This window comes from Sander lucioperca, chromosome 10 (assembly GCF_008315115.2).
Source record: "Sander lucioperca isolate FBNREF2018 chromosome 10, SLUC_FBN_1.2, whole genome shotgun sequence".
Classification (NCBI taxonomy): Eukaryota; Metazoa; Chordata; class Actinopteri; order Perciformes; family Percidae; genus Sander; species Sander lucioperca.
Window position 1 is genome coordinate 13,941,384 of NC_050182.1, and position 16,590 is coordinate 13,957,973.

The 16,590-nt window shown below is 37.4% G+C and overlaps 2 protein-coding genes across 3 annotated transcripts; one reads left to right on the forward strand and one right to left on the reverse strand.

Annotated features, from left to right (window-relative positions):
• Positions 1-5,690: 5,690 nt before the first annotated feature.
• Positions 5,691-7,955, reverse strand: LOC116036105 (type-4 ice-structuring protein LS-12-like). The gene is made up of 4 exons (XM_031279565.2): positions 7,773-7,955; positions 7,481-7,555; positions 6,889-7,039; positions 5,691-6,090 (listed from the first exon to the last, which is right to left on the reverse strand). Exons 2-4 carry the CDS (start codon positions 7,530-7,532, stop codon positions 5,829-5,831), a joined length of 465 nt encoding a protein of 154 aa, XP_031135425.1. The 5' UTR covers positions 7,533-7,555; positions 7,773-7,955; the 3' UTR covers positions 5,691-5,828.
• A 3,592-nt stretch (positions 7,956-11,547) lies between these two features.
• On the forward strand, positions 11,548-16,293 carry rbm8a (RNA binding motif protein 8A). 2 transcript variants are annotated; one of them, XM_031279563.2, is made up of 6 exons: positions 11,548-11,808; positions 13,033-13,092; positions 13,209-13,286; positions 13,821-13,957; positions 15,431-15,567; positions 15,841-16,286. In XM_031279563.2, the coding sequence occupies exons 1-6, from the start codon at positions 11,742-11,744 to the stop codon at positions 15,887-15,889; spliced, it is 528 nt and encodes a 175-aa protein (XP_031135423.1). In that variant the 5' UTR covers positions 11,548-11,741; the 3' UTR covers positions 15,890-16,286. The 2 variants fall into 2 exon arrangements, with proteins under 2 accessions (XP_031135423.1, XP_031135424.1); XM_031279564.2 differs by having other exon boundaries at positions 11,551-11,802; positions 15,841-16,293.
• Positions 16,294-16,590: the final 297 nt, after the last annotated feature.

Genomic DNA, 16,590 nt, shown 5'->3' on the forward strand with positions numbered 1-16,590 from the left:
TGAGAAGCGAAGACATTCAGAGCATGTTGTGCATTCAGCAAAATGAAACAAACACTAAACTTTGTGTGTGTGTGTGTGTGTGTGTGTGCGCGTGTGTAAATGAGTTGGAGAGAAGCAGAGATTTATCCCCCTTACTTTCTATTTAAGTACATTTAAATACTTGAGTATTTCAATGTTTATGCTCAGACATAATAGTGTGTTAAAGACAGGAGCTGAAAACAGATAGAGATGCCTGTAAGTGTTTTCTGTGAGTTTACAGCAGATGTGTGTTTATGGCTTATAGTTTGTTGAAATGTTATAGGCTGAGAAACTGATAGAGAGAGGTACAAATCCACAAAGACAGGCAGACAAAGAGTGAAGAGAGAAGGAGAGAGTGGAAATACAGAGAGGGAGAAAAAAGGAGAAAATGGGAAAAAATATGAATAGAGGAACATGTAGTGGGCAGGACTTGAGCGTTGAAAAGGTTTGTGGGCTAGATTTTTCTCAGTGACGTCACTTTTACACAGTTTCCTTGAATAGCACCTGTGTGCATAGGGGCTGTCCGTCAGTTCTGAGTAAAAACATAACCCATGCCAGCAAAAACATATCTATCAGTTTTCTTCCCTGGCCATTGAAGACAGACTGTGTCCTTTTTTCTCCTCAGAGGCCAACATCGACTCTGTTGTCTTTAACCGCTGGGTGTGAAAGATTGGACCCCTCAAACCTTCTATTTTCTCAACCCCAAAGCATTTTAGCCTCTTTTACGTGAGCCTATGTACATGAAAAAAAAAAAAATCCTTTTTGTGAATTCAAGTGAGTTTAATTTTTTTGACAAAGACTCTGCTTTCTCTCTGTGCAGTACAAATTGCTCTTTTTTTGTGCGCCTGCAATTGACGCCCTTGTGGATGACCCCAGGTGCCTAATTCAGAAATGGTAAGTGCCAACAATTTCACATTTCGATAAATCAGTGTGTCTTTCCTTATATTGTATATATTTCTATTGTTATGACTGTCATTCCGAGAATATCTGTATCGCCTTTTGAATATTTACTGTTTTTGTAGTGTTCATTGCAACCATTTTGCTCTGCCAATCCAAAGACACATTTTTCCTCTACAACTCGTGTCTTGTCATTGTCTGTCAGTGTCAACCGCTTTCTCATTTGTGCAACCGGTCCATTCTGTCTCTGCACTCCTGTATTTCACATCAAACTGCACAAAGATCCTGAGAAATCTGGCTGTTCTTAACCATTCTCATGAAAATAATTTACAATACACACATTTTGATTTAAAAACACACAGAAACAGGCGGTTATCTACAAACATGCACACCTTAGACTAGTGCATACACCCCACTGACATACTGTAGATGTGTGCACAGATCTACAGCATGTCAGGCGACTGTGGTTCAGTTGGTGGAGATGTCGTCTACCAATCGGATGGTTGGTGGTTCGATCCCTGGCCCTGCAGTCCCATGTCGAAGTGTCCTTGAGCAAGACGCTGAACCCTGAATTGCTCCCGATGCTGCACCTCATTGGCGTGTGAATGTGTGTGAATATTTAGCTGATGAGCAGGTGGCACCTTGTATGGCAGCCTCGGCCACAGTGTTTGAATGGTGAAGGTTTCCTGTACTATGTAAAAGCGTAGTCGTTAACTCTAGAAGAGTGCAATATAAATACAGTCTGTTTACATACAAATACAAGCAAAAACACACAAACACACACACACACACACACACACACGGTTGTCTGTGTAGAGAGCCTGGTGAGATGGCAGCACTGTTGGCCGACATGCTATCAAGTTTCAGTAAATACTCACATTATCCTCTGCATTCATGGTTGGGATTTAAATTCAGCAGGAATCAGTTTCACACAATGAAATTCTACATAAATCGTGAATGCAGAGCTGTGAATGCAGAAATAATAAGTCACTTTTTCTTTAGGCAATGACAGCAAAGATTGAAAAACAGATTTATTTTTGTCTTTTATTCTGTTGCAAGAAAGAAAACATGTTTTTATCTGCTAGAACTAAATAACAAGCAAGTAAAGCACATGTATAAAAATGACAGGACAATCCTGCTGCCAACAGCCATTTCCTAGGCAGCTTTATTTGTACCCTACTCTTAATATGTTGCATATAATTTTATGACATACACATGTCATAATTCTAATGTTGGAATAACACCTACTGTACAATGAAAGTGCTTTTTCTGTGTCCATTACTGTAAGTATCTGTCCATCCCTGTTATATGTGTCCAGCTAAAGCATTAACAAAATGGCAAAGTGCCAGTGAGAAATAACTGACTGTAGGTTATTTCCTCAAAAGGTGACTTCCGATGTCCAAAACTCTATTATTCATGTTAAATTATTGATCATTATTGACAACATAAAGACCTTACCTGGGACCTGTAGACGTTATAGACAATGTGGAATTGAGTGCAGTACATGCGAGTGGGAGAAATGTTAAATGAATGCAATAGTTTTCATTTGAGGTTCAGCAGGAGCTGGTTTATGGAATTAAAGTTTTACTTTCACATGTAATATAATTAGTTTTTGCAGCCTCCTGTAGCTTCTTCCAATAAATAATCAATTGTATCTGATGGGAAAAGATTATCTGATTCAAAAATCCATTATTCTGTACACAGCAACTGACAATCATTTTCATTACTAATTGATCTGCCAATTATTTTCTCTTCGATTTATTGATTAATAAAAAAAATTAGTCTACTGTGCCTCTCACAGTATCCAAGAGCACACAGTGATGTCTTCAAATGTCTTATATTGTCAAACCAACAGTCCAAACCCTCAAAATATTCAACTGGCTCTAATGTAAGACCAAGAAAAGCAGTATATTCTCAGATTTGAAAACTTGGAACCATCGCATTTTTGCTTCTTTTTTTATGCTTGAAAAAGGACTAAAGCAATTAATCGATCAAAATAGTAGCAGATTAATTTTCTTTTGATCAACTAAACGTTGCAGCTCTACTTTTAAGCTGCAACGTTTGGACATTGTTCTGTTGATGATAAAAAGCCTAGTAAGACTGCAGCCTTAAATCAGTGTGAACTTCATAATAGGGATAAACAATTGGCTGAGTAAATATTTCAATATTATTTCAGCAAAGGTTTAAAATTCTGAACTGGAAAGGATTTTAACATGCTTACAGCATCCTTTCTCTTCACCATTCACCTACTTTATTGCAGCAGCATCGCTGACTGACAGCTGAATCAAACAGAAACTGAACTAATTAACACTGATGTCAGTACATCAAATCACACCACAGTGACTGAACGACAGCTTGTCAGCGAGTGTTTTCTCTCTGTTCCAGCGTGCAGGATTGTCTCCGGCTGTACCGAGCCTTGGATCACACAGTTTGTTCTGGCAGATAACCCATGGCCCTGCTTCAAGCCTTTCTACCTTCATCCAGAACACACTGAACCCTCCACAGGTTCACACAAAACAGTTGGTTCCATGTTTCAAGGTAGGTGAACTGCATGTTGTGTGTCACTTTTTAGTGGTGGAGTACATATATAGAAGTATAAATATATATTTATAGAAGCAAAAGGGAACAAATATGTACCACCAGTTAATACATTATGCAAGATGATGACTTTATGATTATGATTGTCAAATATACAAAAAAACGGTAGATGAAAGATAATGAATAGTCACACAGAAATAATTGCAGTAATTCAAATAATAACCCACTGCAGGAGAACTTTTTTTTCCATCTATAAAAGGTGTTTTTCTTTCTTTCAAGCATGATTTGAGCACTTTTACAGATTTGACAGGCTGCCCATCGATTCATTTAATCTCTACAAGCACAAGGAGAAGGCCGCTCAGCACTGCCAGTTCTTCTGTGACAAACAGGCTCCGGCCTTCAACCGAGAGAGTTTGAGAGTGCTGACGAAAGTTTGGTTTGAAGGAGAGCCATGAAATTTGTATCAAAAGCTCTTTCAGCCCTCCCTCGTCTCCACAGGACCACACATTAGCTCAAGGAGGCCACCTTGAGTAAGCTTGGAGCTTGGCAACAGAACTTGGAGAGAATAAGAGAATACTCGAGAATAATACTGTTGTTTAATTATGTCTTTTATCGAGAAAGCTAATGGTCCCAGTAATGATTTGATTGGTGCATTTGTAGTTGGCTTAAAAAGAAAAGCATTCTTTACAAGATTTTAATTTACAGAGACGAAGAATGAATTTTAGAAAAATGCTGTTAAAAGTTATAAATCTCATGGCCGTCACCGTTTGGATGAGGAAGTCCATAGCAGCATGGAAGACTAGTGATTTTGTTGTTATGTGGTTGAACTGACAACAAGTCATTGTCTCCCTCACTGCTTTGAGACACAAGCTTGAACTCAAGCCAAATCTGTGACAATTTCTCTCAATGTGACACTGAGCTCCAATTTCCCTTTGAGTAGTTGCATAACAAAACACCGAGTGCTCCGGGTGCCTTCCAAGAAAGATGAGCAGCAATTACTGTACACCTTGATGTACTATTGTGCACAACACTGACTAAACTGGGTCAAATCACAATTTATCTCCATGGGGAAGCTGCACAATTTTGGGTGAAAATCAATGAATCATTCCAATTTTATTTAAATTGGCTCACGTCCAAACAATTCACGGTAAGTTTTTCTCTGTTCCTTCTGTGTGAATGGGATGGCAGCATACATGAGGATACAAGAGGTGGAATTAGACTGTTAAGAAACACAGACTGTGAAGTAAATTACCTTATTATAGTTTTGAACCCATTGTTCAAATAGAAAAAAATTCAAAAATGATTTTAGTATTTGGGGTTTTTCTAAGACATTGATTGACTTGGCTTAAGATGTGTCCAAATTATACATTGATCGTGCAAGTGCATCTGTTGTTAATCTGTTTATTTTACAACACGCTGGTGGAGGTGATTTTATTTTCTTTCTCTCCAAGCTTTAAGGTTGTTGTGATTAAAAAAAAAAGAAGACTTGTTGTGGTTAACATTCTGATTGTGTAGTAGGTTAATTATTGACCTAAAGTCAATACATCCATCAATTTCAGTTAATCTCATTAATCAGATTTTATCCACGCTGTAAACTGGACTCTAACCTATTTGACAGCCTACTTCAGAATATTGAACCATGATGGAAAACACCAATGACCCAAAGGTCAGAGGTAATATTGACATTGACTTCTCGACTCTCAACTTATCGACATATTCTGCTTCAATATATTTCATTTCAGCTTGATTACTTGCCTTTTGGCTTTATTTTTTATAAATTAACCTCTGTACTCAGAATGCTTAAATAGCTTCAGTCATATAAGTCCAAATCAGTGGCGATTTTAGACCCTTTTTAGGGGGGCTCAAGCTGAAATTAAACAGGTTTAATATCCTGTGTCGCTGTCGCTAATACTATGCACCTGTAACCCAGCCAAGGAAAGTTTATTTTTTATTTTTATTTATTTATTGTTTACACCTCATTATTATTTCATTTGATTCTGGTAGTCCATAAAGGGACTTTCGTAGTTTTTTCACATGTTCAATATTTGACATTTATCCTCAAATTATAATAAATAAATATATGCATTGTTATCCAGTAAAATTACTGATTTAGCAGGGGGGGGGGGTTAACACTTTTGCAAAGCACTGTATCCGTGTCAGATTCTCATTAGGTGCTGAGCCCCTGAAAGGTCTGATCCTAGAATGGTCCAAATAAAGAATACGTCAGCTCAAAATGATGACTTTCAAACACCTTTATTGATAACATTCAGACATCACATCTCAGATAACTTGGAGACGGACAAACACCAGCTATGCATTTTGGACAGAACCAAAACAGGAGTGTTATTGCAGCTGGAATGAACCAACATCAAGCTTTACTGGGGGGGGAGCAGGGCCTTGGTCTGGTCCATCACCTGCTGGAAGAACTTCTCCATCATGTCGGTCAGAGGCTGGACCTGGGCCTGGAAGTTGTCAGTCAGAGGCTGGACCTGGGCCTGGAAGTTGTCGGTCAGAGGCTTGATCTGATCCTCAATGTTGGCAATGTAGGGCTTGACCTGCTCCTGCAGCTTGGCGGCCTCGGCCTGGACCTTATCAACCAGAGGCTGGATCTGAGCCCTGCTTTCCTCAATGTAAGTCCTGTGGAAGGTAGAGGAAGCGACTTCTGTTAATCACTGCTGCTGACTCCGACTTGTATTTTAATAAAGGAAAGTGAACTTGCCTGAAAATGTATTAGTGTGACTCTTAACGAAAGTCTTTTGAGAAAAATAGCTGTGATTGACTACTTATTGCTTCAATGTGTGTATTTATGCATGCATTCAATCCAGGTTATAGGTTAAGATAATGTGGGTCCCAAGAGGTGGTTAGACTTTAGCCTCATGTAATTTACATCATAAATATGACTTTTTTATCTTGAAAACTGACTGAAAAGTGACATATTTATTGTTTTCAGAGACAGGTTTTCTCAGTTGTGGAATTTCTCAATATGTTAAACTTCAAATAAATAAACTTGCATGTGTATAGCTAATAAAATATATCAAAACATGAATAAGTAAAGTCATTATTAAAGTCAATCAATTTGCAGGGGGAAAATTAACACTTCTGGAACTTCTATATGACATTTTGACCACATTGTTCTAAGAAAAATGAAGCGGTCATACATTCATGTTAACACTTAACGCTGGCCATTTACATTTAGAGCTTATGCTTGAAATATTTCACTGAATGCCTTATCCAATCTGTCACTTACACAGAGGGGAACAGTGATTTTAAATGCCTAGATCACAATTCCAAGCACAGCAGAGCAAAATTGACTGCAGCCCAACAAAATATATTATTATTATTATCATTATTATTATTATTATTATTATATAATATTTTGTGCAGAAAACAACCATGAACATAAGAAAAAAAAATTGTCTGTTGGTTGTTACTTACTGGGCAGTGTTGGTCACCTCCAGAGCCTTCACCTTCTCCACCATGTCCTGAGTGGCGCTGGTGATGCTGGCAGACATGTCATTGATGAGCTGAGTGAGCTTCTCCAAATCAGTCTGGGCATCACGCTTCACCACTGACCCGGCCTCAGTGCCTGTGAACACACATTTACTGTTCGTTATCTAAATCCACTTACTGTAATTCAAACTTACACACTGCACAGCCTGAAGACAGTTACAAACATGAACAGTAATGTCTTCAGTTCATCCGATTGAAGGGTAGGCATGCACACACAATACAAATATTTGATTAGCACTAGTTCTCTGCTGTTGTGTTAAAAACCCTTTGAATTTGGTTTGTAGATTTCTTTTTAAATTGTCCACTGAAAGGTATTACTGTTTCTAAATTGCACAGTGGTCAAGTTAAAATCAAGGTTTTTAGTTACTTAAATGTCAAGAGAAAAGGTTTTGATGTGCAGAAAATGAAGCAGATATTCTGAAGTTAAGTTTATATATTTTATAGTCTATATCTGATCTTACAAATACATTACGTATATCAAATAGTTTTTTTTTTTATCAGTGAAAACATGTCTTACCATAGGCAACAGCCAGCACAACGACAAGAGCGGCAACGAGGGAGAATTTCATGGCTGCAGATGAGCAAGACAAACCTGAAGAAAGTTAAAGGATTATTCAGATGACATAGAAAGTTTCAGAGATTACAATAAAATGGTGGCAAACTGTGATGAAGCAGCAACAGACATTTCAGATCATTTAGTAAATGTAAGTAATAGTCAATGTGTTTTCCACGAATGTATGAACAATACATTTCTGTCCACAGCCATAGAAAGTATAAGAAACACCAAAGGAAAGCAGCAAGAGACATACCTTAACTCCTGGGGTTCTCTGACCTAATGGTGCCTTCTGTCAGAGAGCCGGAGGCTTTTATAGCTCCAGAGGATGAGTTAATCATGACTAATCACAATTTAATCACCACCTACGTAAAGAAGTGACCCGACAAGTCTTTGAGTTGGCTGAACCTTGATGCTTGAGAGCTGTCACACGATAGAAACAAAGTCCACTTTGTGTGTGTGAGTGAGTGAGTGTGAGTGTGTGTGTGTGTGTTTATGTGTGAGACAGAAAGAGAGCGAGAGAGAGAGAAACAGAGATTGATTCACTTCACTTTGTGTTTAAGTACATTTAAATACTTGTACTTTACTTGAGTATTTCAATGTCATGCTCAGACATATAATATAAGTTATCTGACAGCTGGAGTGACTTTGAAGATCAAGGTTTTACAAACAAAACTTTTAAAATATGATGTATTGTTATTATTTGTATAAATTAAACCACCCAACTGTATATAAAGTCAAATTTAGCTTCACTTCAACCAGCTACAACAACAAAAAATGCTGCGTACACATTAATGCCTCAGCAATATAATAATGACAGGAATCATTCGGCCTGCACTTTTTATACTTTAGGTACATTTAGCTGCTTATACTAAAATTTGGAGTGCAGGACCTTCACTTGTAAAGTATTTCTTCCGTGAGATATTGACACTTAAGTAAAAGATCTGGATACTTCTTCCACAACTGCACCAGTATAAAATACTTTCAGTATGACTAATACTATATATAGTATATAATATAATATCTACTAAAAGAAAGAAAAACAACAGAGGGTGACTTACTTAGGTGCAAAATAAAGATAAAACTATAAAAGAGCAGGCAACACAAACTGGAAAAACAGTTTCATAAAGATTTCATGTTTTTTTTTTTATTCTGGGCAAAGTAATGTTTTTGTGGTTAACTTCTTTCCTTTTTTAAAAGTATATATTATACAGTATGTCATTCATGAGCACTGATCTTATTTTTTTATGTGCCCTATCTTTTGGTGATCGCAGGAGTTTAATCTTACATTGATAGCTACATAACAGAGGGTGAGTTGGAGCCTTGGACACTTCCCTGGTCATATTAGCAGTCACCCCTTATGTAGTGTATGTAACAATCAGCAGCAGGCCAAGGAGCTCCTGATAACCTCATCAGACAAGATACTGTAGTTCCTGTGTCATCATACTGGGGCCTTCTGGCTGTTACTTCATTTTTCTTTTTCAAACCAATACAATTACTGCCTAGATGTGTCTACAAATCATCAAATGATTAACATTCTTTTATGTAACATTTATTATTTTATTTATTTATACTCTTTATTAATCCCCAATGGGGGAAATTATGTAGTGTAATAATGTAATGTAATCCCTTTGGTATATTTCTGTTTAAATATACTATATTTTGTGTTGTGTTCTTCACTTTTACATTGTAACAGCTGTAGGAAAGTGTGTCGTGTCTGCAATTACGTCACTATATGGCAACCTACTTATCTACTTACTTATAACTTATATTGATTGTACCACACCCCCTTGTTTGGGAACAATGAATAAAGGGGTAATAAAGAAAGTGTAATTTCTTTAGCAGATGTGTAAATGGTCTTACTTGTCTTACAATCATTTGACTTACTATATTAAGTGCTTAACACGGCTTTGTGTGCCATCTTGGATTCTGTCTTTCCAAAGCATATTCAAACAATGAAAATGTTGCTGCAACAGCTTCAGCTGGCTAAAGCCAGCATGCTTGGTTTGATAGGAGCATTTAGGTAAAAAGAAATAACTGAATGATAGATGCTGAATTTAAACTGGATAAATACATCTGAGTGTCCATTCCAAATGAATATTGATTTAGAGAGATATTATGAATGTTCTGCAATGGATTCATGTCAGATCGTGGATGGTACTATGGACTAGTATAGCTACATATTGGTACAGAGGTGATGTGGACATTACATGCTAGTTCCAAATCCATGAGATTAAAGTTCAGATCAGCTATTATCTGTCCTTAGCATGCACTACCCTGACTTTAGGCCTGTTATTTTATAGTTTTGTGCTTTTGTGACACTTAACAAATTACTTGAAATACCAGACTTAGGACTATCAAACTGTAGACTTACTGTATAAGAAAGAACATATTTTAAATGGCTATCTTTGGTGTTGGGTTATCTTTAACTAATGCTTATCTACACAGAGTTCACGCCAGTTGAACTTTAGTGAACCCTCTCTCTCTCTCTCTCTCTCTCTCTCTCTCTCTCTCTCTCTCTCTCTCTCTTAAATTCAATTAAATTCAATTCAAAGGGGCTTTATTAGCATGAAAGTTTCAATAACAATCTTGCCATTGCATTATACAAAACACAATAAACAGTTATATGAACATTGACACAATATTTTGATGGATTTATATTAATTATATCATTTTTTTTGTATGGGAAATATAAAGCCAAATCTCTCTCTCTATCTCTCTCATTTGTCTATCAATCGATGTTGTTGTTTATAATGTGGTTGTGGATTGCAATGGCCATTGGTCCTTTCCCCTATAAAAGCTCTGAAGATTCCTCTGGTAAAGCTTTGAGCTGTGGCCCTGCTGACATTTGCCACAAGATGGCATTGTAAGAGCAGTCTTCTGAAATTGTTAAATAGAAAGGGAGCCCTGCCACCCTGTGTTTGAACCAAATTTTGCCCATTTAAATCTGTGACGTTCACTGCCTTAAAAGCTAACTACCATTTTTTTTCAACATGGACCCTATTTTCCTATGTTTTTGTGTCTAAGTGACTGATGTGAATAACAACCTTTGACATTGGTCCAGTATTAAGCAAGATCGCTGCAGTCGGCAGCTTGTATTTACCTTCACAAAAGTGCTCGTTTTGACACTGACAGGCTCAGATATTAATATTCTAAGTGTCTGATAACACTGTGGAAAAACAAAACAACAAAACAAACATATAAGTGTTTCGCACAAGCTAAGTTGTTAATGTCATATTGGATGCAACTTAAGCTGGGCGATATGGAGAAAATCAAACATCACAATATTTTTGACCAACAACATCAATGTCGATATTGCGGCGATAATGTATCAGGCTGACTATTGGCTATGAGATTTTTGATAAATAATCAACAGTAATGTGGATATAATGAGTGGGTAAAGGCAAATAATAGAACAGCTAGAACAGTCTGGTAAGTTCAGAAAATTACATCACTTTACTATAATGCAACTTTTAAAACCAGGAAGCTACAACATTTGTGTCATATTACGATATCCAAAATTTGAGGCGATATCGAGTCTCATATAGCATAGCCTTTATTGAGATATTGCCCAGTCCGAAATGCATCATACATTCAACATCATTGTAATCCTTAACCATCAAAACAAAGTGGTAGGCCTACACATCACCTAATGTCATCATGTTTGGTTCAGGAGATATGTTACAAAATACATAATTCACTTATGGCGGAAAGTGAAATGGCCGTCAGAAGAGTTTTTGCGATGTCTCCGTTTCTAAAAATGTTCACAGAGCCCCAAACTGTACAAGTGAACCTAGTTTCATGTGTTGTGATAAAGTGAACATAATTTCCACCCGGGGAATATTGTGAAAAATAATAAATACATGTACTAGTAACATTCCACTTTTGCTTTTTAGCACAATACAGAAGCCTTTCCAGCAGCCCTATTTGTTATTGTTAACAATTAATAGGCCTAATCCAGACAATGTGAAGGCTAACTGGTTGTTAGGAAGAAGAAGAAAAAAATGCGACTTGCAGATGTATTCAGGTTGACTATTGACTGTGATGTTGTGGGTTTAGTAAGCAAATAAACTGAAACAGAGGATACATGTGATTTACAGTAATATTTACTGATGAGTTACTTACTTTTACCTAACCTGGCAACATCCGCCAACCTGTTGCCTCTTTTTGCGTACGCACGTTGGTTGCGTCGTTCAGCCGCCGCAGTCGTACACACACAGACATCATGGCGGACGTGTTGGATCTTCATGAAGCGGGAGGCGAGGACTTTCCTATGGATGAGGATGGTGATGGTAATATTAATATTTAAACCCAACCACTGGTGGCAGATGCTCCATAACTCCGGCGTTCAAATGATATGTAAACGTTGAGGTCTACATTAAAATGGTCGTGGCTGTAGCTAAATGCTACGAACTCTGACTGCGTGGTAGCAGGCCCCAAAATGCTAACAAGCTAATATGAAGCTAACAACGCACTGGTGGTTCATTCAAAGGTCTTTGTAAGATAGCATGGTCGTGGTAATTGCGAACTATAAAGGTCAATTTTTTTACCAAACAGTTTTTTTGATATGTGTTTCCTAGCTTAACAGCGTGGTTTAGCTACATTGCTCTAAGATATCACTTTATCACACTGTTATTAACCACTGCTAGCACGCCAACATTAGCCAGTTGAGTCTTCTAAAGCTAACGTTATCGGTTGATAACTTTGCATAGAACTTAGCTAGATTATACGTATTTACATCCATAATTTATGTTTTGTACTATAGCGTTAACTACAGAACATATATCCGCAGAGTTTGAAGCAACGTTACATAAAAGTAGTAACTTAGTTAACTAGCTAGCTAAGTTTGTTTGCTAACTCTGAGATCAGAACAAAAAAGATTAACCTTTATTCATCCCCAGCGGGGATTTCGGTTGTTGCAGCATTTCAACAGAAACAACATAGATAAATACAGATAGAAAGTAACAGGAATAAATAATTAGAGGTAACGTTGCATAAACAAAAATAGAAAATAATGGAAACATAGAAACTGAACTATATAGAGCATTTAACCCGTCCTAGCATTAGGAGCAGTGGGCAGCTACATATCGTCTGGGGAACAACTTGGGGTTCAGTGTCTTGCTGAAGGACATTTGACTTCATAATGACATAGTAAATATAATATGGTTAATTATGAAATGTTGAGGGAAATGTGACATCGTTTCAGGTGCAGTAGTGTTATAGAAACTGACATTATATAATCTAATATGTAGTACAACAATGTAACAGTATATAATAGAGTATAGTGCATCAATATAACAGAATATTAATATATAGTGTAATATGGTATCATATAGAATAGTACAATACAGTATATAAAAAGAACATATTACCAGTACGACGAGGTAGCTATATAATCAGTCCAGCAGAGAGAGTGAAGAGGAAGAGGTGAGTGTTTTCAGTGGTCTGGACCTTGTGGAGAAATGGCAAGTAAGCAGCATGCATAGATTTTGACTTGTTCAACCTTTCTTTCTCAGAGAGCATCCACAAGTTGAAGGAGAAAGCTAAGAAGAGGAAAGGACGAGGCTTTGGTTCAGGTGAGTTACCACTGTGTTGGTTACAATGGTTTATGTAATCTCCTACTGCAGCTTTTAAATATAGTTTCTTAGGCTAGTCAGCAGTGTTTAACATGTTTCTGTTTTGCTGTTACCAGAGGAAGGAGCCAGGTCCAGAATCAAAGAGGACTATGATACTGTGGAGCAAGATGGGGACGAGCCAGGCCCTCAGAGATGTAAGTTTTGCAGTTCATATTTTAGATGTAATTCAGTTTTGAATGTAAGCAAATAGAATAAAGTCTAAGCTACACATTTGTCACCCTAAAGTGCCTCTGCTATTTATCAAGTTGTTACTTTCTCTGTTGTTTATGAATTTAGATAAGCAACATTTCACATTCTCTGTTTTGTCACCAGTTATTTGCTTTAAAAAAAAATGTTATTTACATCCCATTTCTCAACAATGCTTCAAAACAAGTGGGTCGCTCAATTTACTTTCATTAAAGTTTTTTTTAAAAAATCTTTGAAACGTCTTTACTGAGCAGTTGATGTAATATTCTTTATCCAGGTGGTTAGAATCGTTTTTGATTATTCTCGAAATAGCTTTTTTTTTTTTTTTTTTAATGGTGGCTTAGCTCTCTTACTCAAATGCAATATCAATGAGAGCTTTAGTAATCATAAATCTACTTGTGTCATAAGTTTATCTAGTTGAAAGTGCTGCTTGGTTTATTATTTGACCCCTGATGCCTTTTCTTGTCTTTGTCTTGGCGCAGCTGTGGAGGGCTGGATCCTGTTTGTGACAGGTGTACATGAAGAGGCCACGGAGGAAGACATCCATGACAAGTTTTCAGAGTTTGGAGAAATCAAGAACCTGCATCTCAACCTTGACCGCAGAACAGGCTACCTCAAGGTGAGCCAGATAACCATTGATCATGTGCATGTGTGTAAGATCAAAGGTGTCCATCATTTCATGGAAGAGATGTTGACATTTAGTCAATGCACACCAGTTACTCATTATTTTGTATTTTTCATTGACACTGCAATCATTTGAACCATATAATCAATTATTCAAAGAACACCTCACATCTTAACCTGTGTGTGCAGTTATTTGGCTAATTCAAGGTCAGAAAGCATTGGACTAAGTCCACAGGTACAAATTAGTTTTGCACCACATGTATCACGAGAAGTGTTGCAAATCTGTCACTGTCACTTTGTGACGCGAGAGAGCACATATGTGAAGTTGCAGTGACAGATTCGAGAGGTTGTAATCGCTGAATTGTGGTTGAGATAGAAAATGGACTTGAGTAAAAAAAATGAGTATGTAAATGTTGCATTACAAGTTTGCAGCTGTCATTGTATGTATGTATGTTAATATCAATCTACACGTGTGAATATTTTATCTGTGACTTCACATTCAGAACACGGGTGTGTGAACATTATCTGAGTGCAAATTACAAGTTCACATTTTTCTACAAGCTCTCGTGTGTTTTCTTTTTTTCTGTGACTTCAAATTGAGCTCACATGTGTGTGAATATTATTTAAAAGTGCAAATTTTAACATACAAGTTCAGATTTTTGTTCTGCAAGTTCTGACGTATTCTACAAGTGCTCACATCAAGTCTACAAGCTCTCGCATTTTGCACCATATTTACCTTCATAGTTTGAGGCGAGAGAGTGAGTGCTGTGAAAGAGGAATAAAACTTTATTTTCTGATGGTTTCTGAACTGAACACACTGAACTGCAGGCTAAAGTGTGTTTAGCCCTGCGACCACCAGCAGCCCTCATCCGGTCACGTTCCTTTATACAACAGCATACTAATTCTCCTAATCTTCACTGGTCTTTAGATCATAGTGGAAATATGGGCTGAAGGAACCTTCTAGTTCTTTAAAAATAGTTCTGGGCACCTCGGGTATTGACACATTGTTTTTTTTTTTTGCTGTCCAGATGTACAGTATGTGTAATCCTTCCTGTGAGCCACAAGGTGGCATCATTGTTTTAAATATGAAGTTGGAACAAAATGTCTTTGCCCTGAAATTCTTTCTCCCCAGTGATTACAGTCCTGCATTGAGAATGTCCATTTTCATTACAGACTTCAAACAGCAACAGTCTCATACATTTTATTGGTCATCTTTCAATGCTTCAGCGACATAAAATGTATAGTGTTGACTGAGCTTTTGTGCTAATTTCAAAATGTTTGCCCTGTGATCCCAGACTGGTTTCAGCAGGGCCGTTACGATAGTCAGCCAAAGAATATTAGATTATTGAGTAATCGGTTACCCTGTTTTGTGCTGTAGTAAATTTAAATTGTAAAATGCTACCAAATCCCAAGCAGTGCTGCCATAAATTTGCAGTAACTCACATGCTGTCCTGATGACTGTTCCCAGGGATATGCACTGGTGGAGTATGAGACATACAAAGAGGCCCAGGCAGCCATGGAAGGGCTCAACGCTCAGGACATGATGGGCCAGCCTATCAGTGTTGACTGGGGATTTGTCAGAGGGCCCCCCAAGAACAAGAGGAGGTAAGGGTGGTGTGTGTTTATCTGTGATGGCAGTAACTTCCCGGTAAAGGGAGTGTTGTCAACGTTTTACATGTTTTACACTTTGTCAGTCTGCATTTTTGAAAAATACAGTTGTATGCTAATTTTAGTAGAATTTCATCAAGTTATTGGTATTTTTTTTTTTTTCTTTCAATCAGTCAGCCCTTGGTGTTTGCAATGTTAAAATGTAGCCGTTAAAACAATCTAAGTGTGATATAAATTATTTATGTAATGTTTGTTTGTTTTTGTTTACAGGACTGGCGGCCGGAGACGCAGCAGAAGTCCAGATAGGAGGCGGCGTTGAGTTTAGCAATTGTCATTGGCTTGAGGAGGGCACTTGACAGGCCGTTTATAATCCTCTCACCCTCTTATAAGAAAATAATTTTTGTACAATATTTTGAGTTACTGTTGTATTGCATCGAATTGTGCAAATTCAAATATTGGGATATGGAATTATTCTCTTCTTCAGAAATGAATAACAAAATCTATTGGCCTAAATGCAGCATTTTCAATTGCTTATGCTGCTTTACAATTCACCAGAAGGATATCCATTCAGCTCTCAGTGAAACTATGGTTTAACATTTAACACCAACTTGTATGTAGTGCATGTTTATGGTTCTCTCAAAATGTTTCGGTTTTCTCAATGTGATGTGCATTTTGTTGTTTTGTTTTATATTACTTGGGGAAAATTAAACTTTTAAGAAAGTACATGTGTGCCCTGTTGTGTTTTATTTAGCCCTGCTAATGACGTATAGTTTACATCATCCTAGATGACCTCACCCAGGCAATGGTGCCGCCCCAGCTATTTTGTCCAAAGCACCTGTCACTCTGGACTATGAGTGCCACACTCATAGGCTACTTGGACAAAACCCCTTGCCCTTTATTTTTCTGCAGCCAATTGGCAAGCGAATGTTTTGTACTCTGTCGTTCTCATTTGGCGTTTACTCTATTGGGAAACATCAGTCAAAGACCGCGAGAATGACCATTGGTTCTTAGAAATGCCAA

Excerpts from the sequence above, each read along its gene's own strand:
- LOC116036105 (XM_031279565.2), bottom strand. The coding sequence starts at position 7,532 with ATGAAATTCTCCCTCGTTGCCGCTCTTGTCGTTGTGCTGGCTGTTGCC. Across the intron at positions 7,040-7,480 it reads TGTGCTGGCTGTTGCCTATG|GCACTGAGGCCGGGTCAGTG; the intron begins GTAAGACATGTT and ends GTGTGTTCACAG. Across the intron at positions 6,091-6,888 it reads GAGGTGACCAACACTGCCCA|GACTTACATTGAGGAAAGCA; the intron begins GTAAGTAACAAC and ends TACCTTCCACAG.
- rbm8a (XM_031279563.2), top strand. The coding sequence starts at position 11,742 with ATGGCGGACGTGTTGGATCTTCATGAAGCGGGAGGCGAGGACTTTCCT. Across the intron at positions 11,809-13,032 it reads TATGGATGAGGATGGTGATG|AGAGCATCCACAAGTTGAAG; the intron begins GTAATATTAATA and ends TTTCTTTCTCAG. Across the intron at positions 15,568-15,840 it reads CCCCCCAAGAACAAGAGGAG|GACTGGCGGCCGGAGACGCA; the intron begins GTAAGGGTGGTG and ends TTTTGTTTACAG.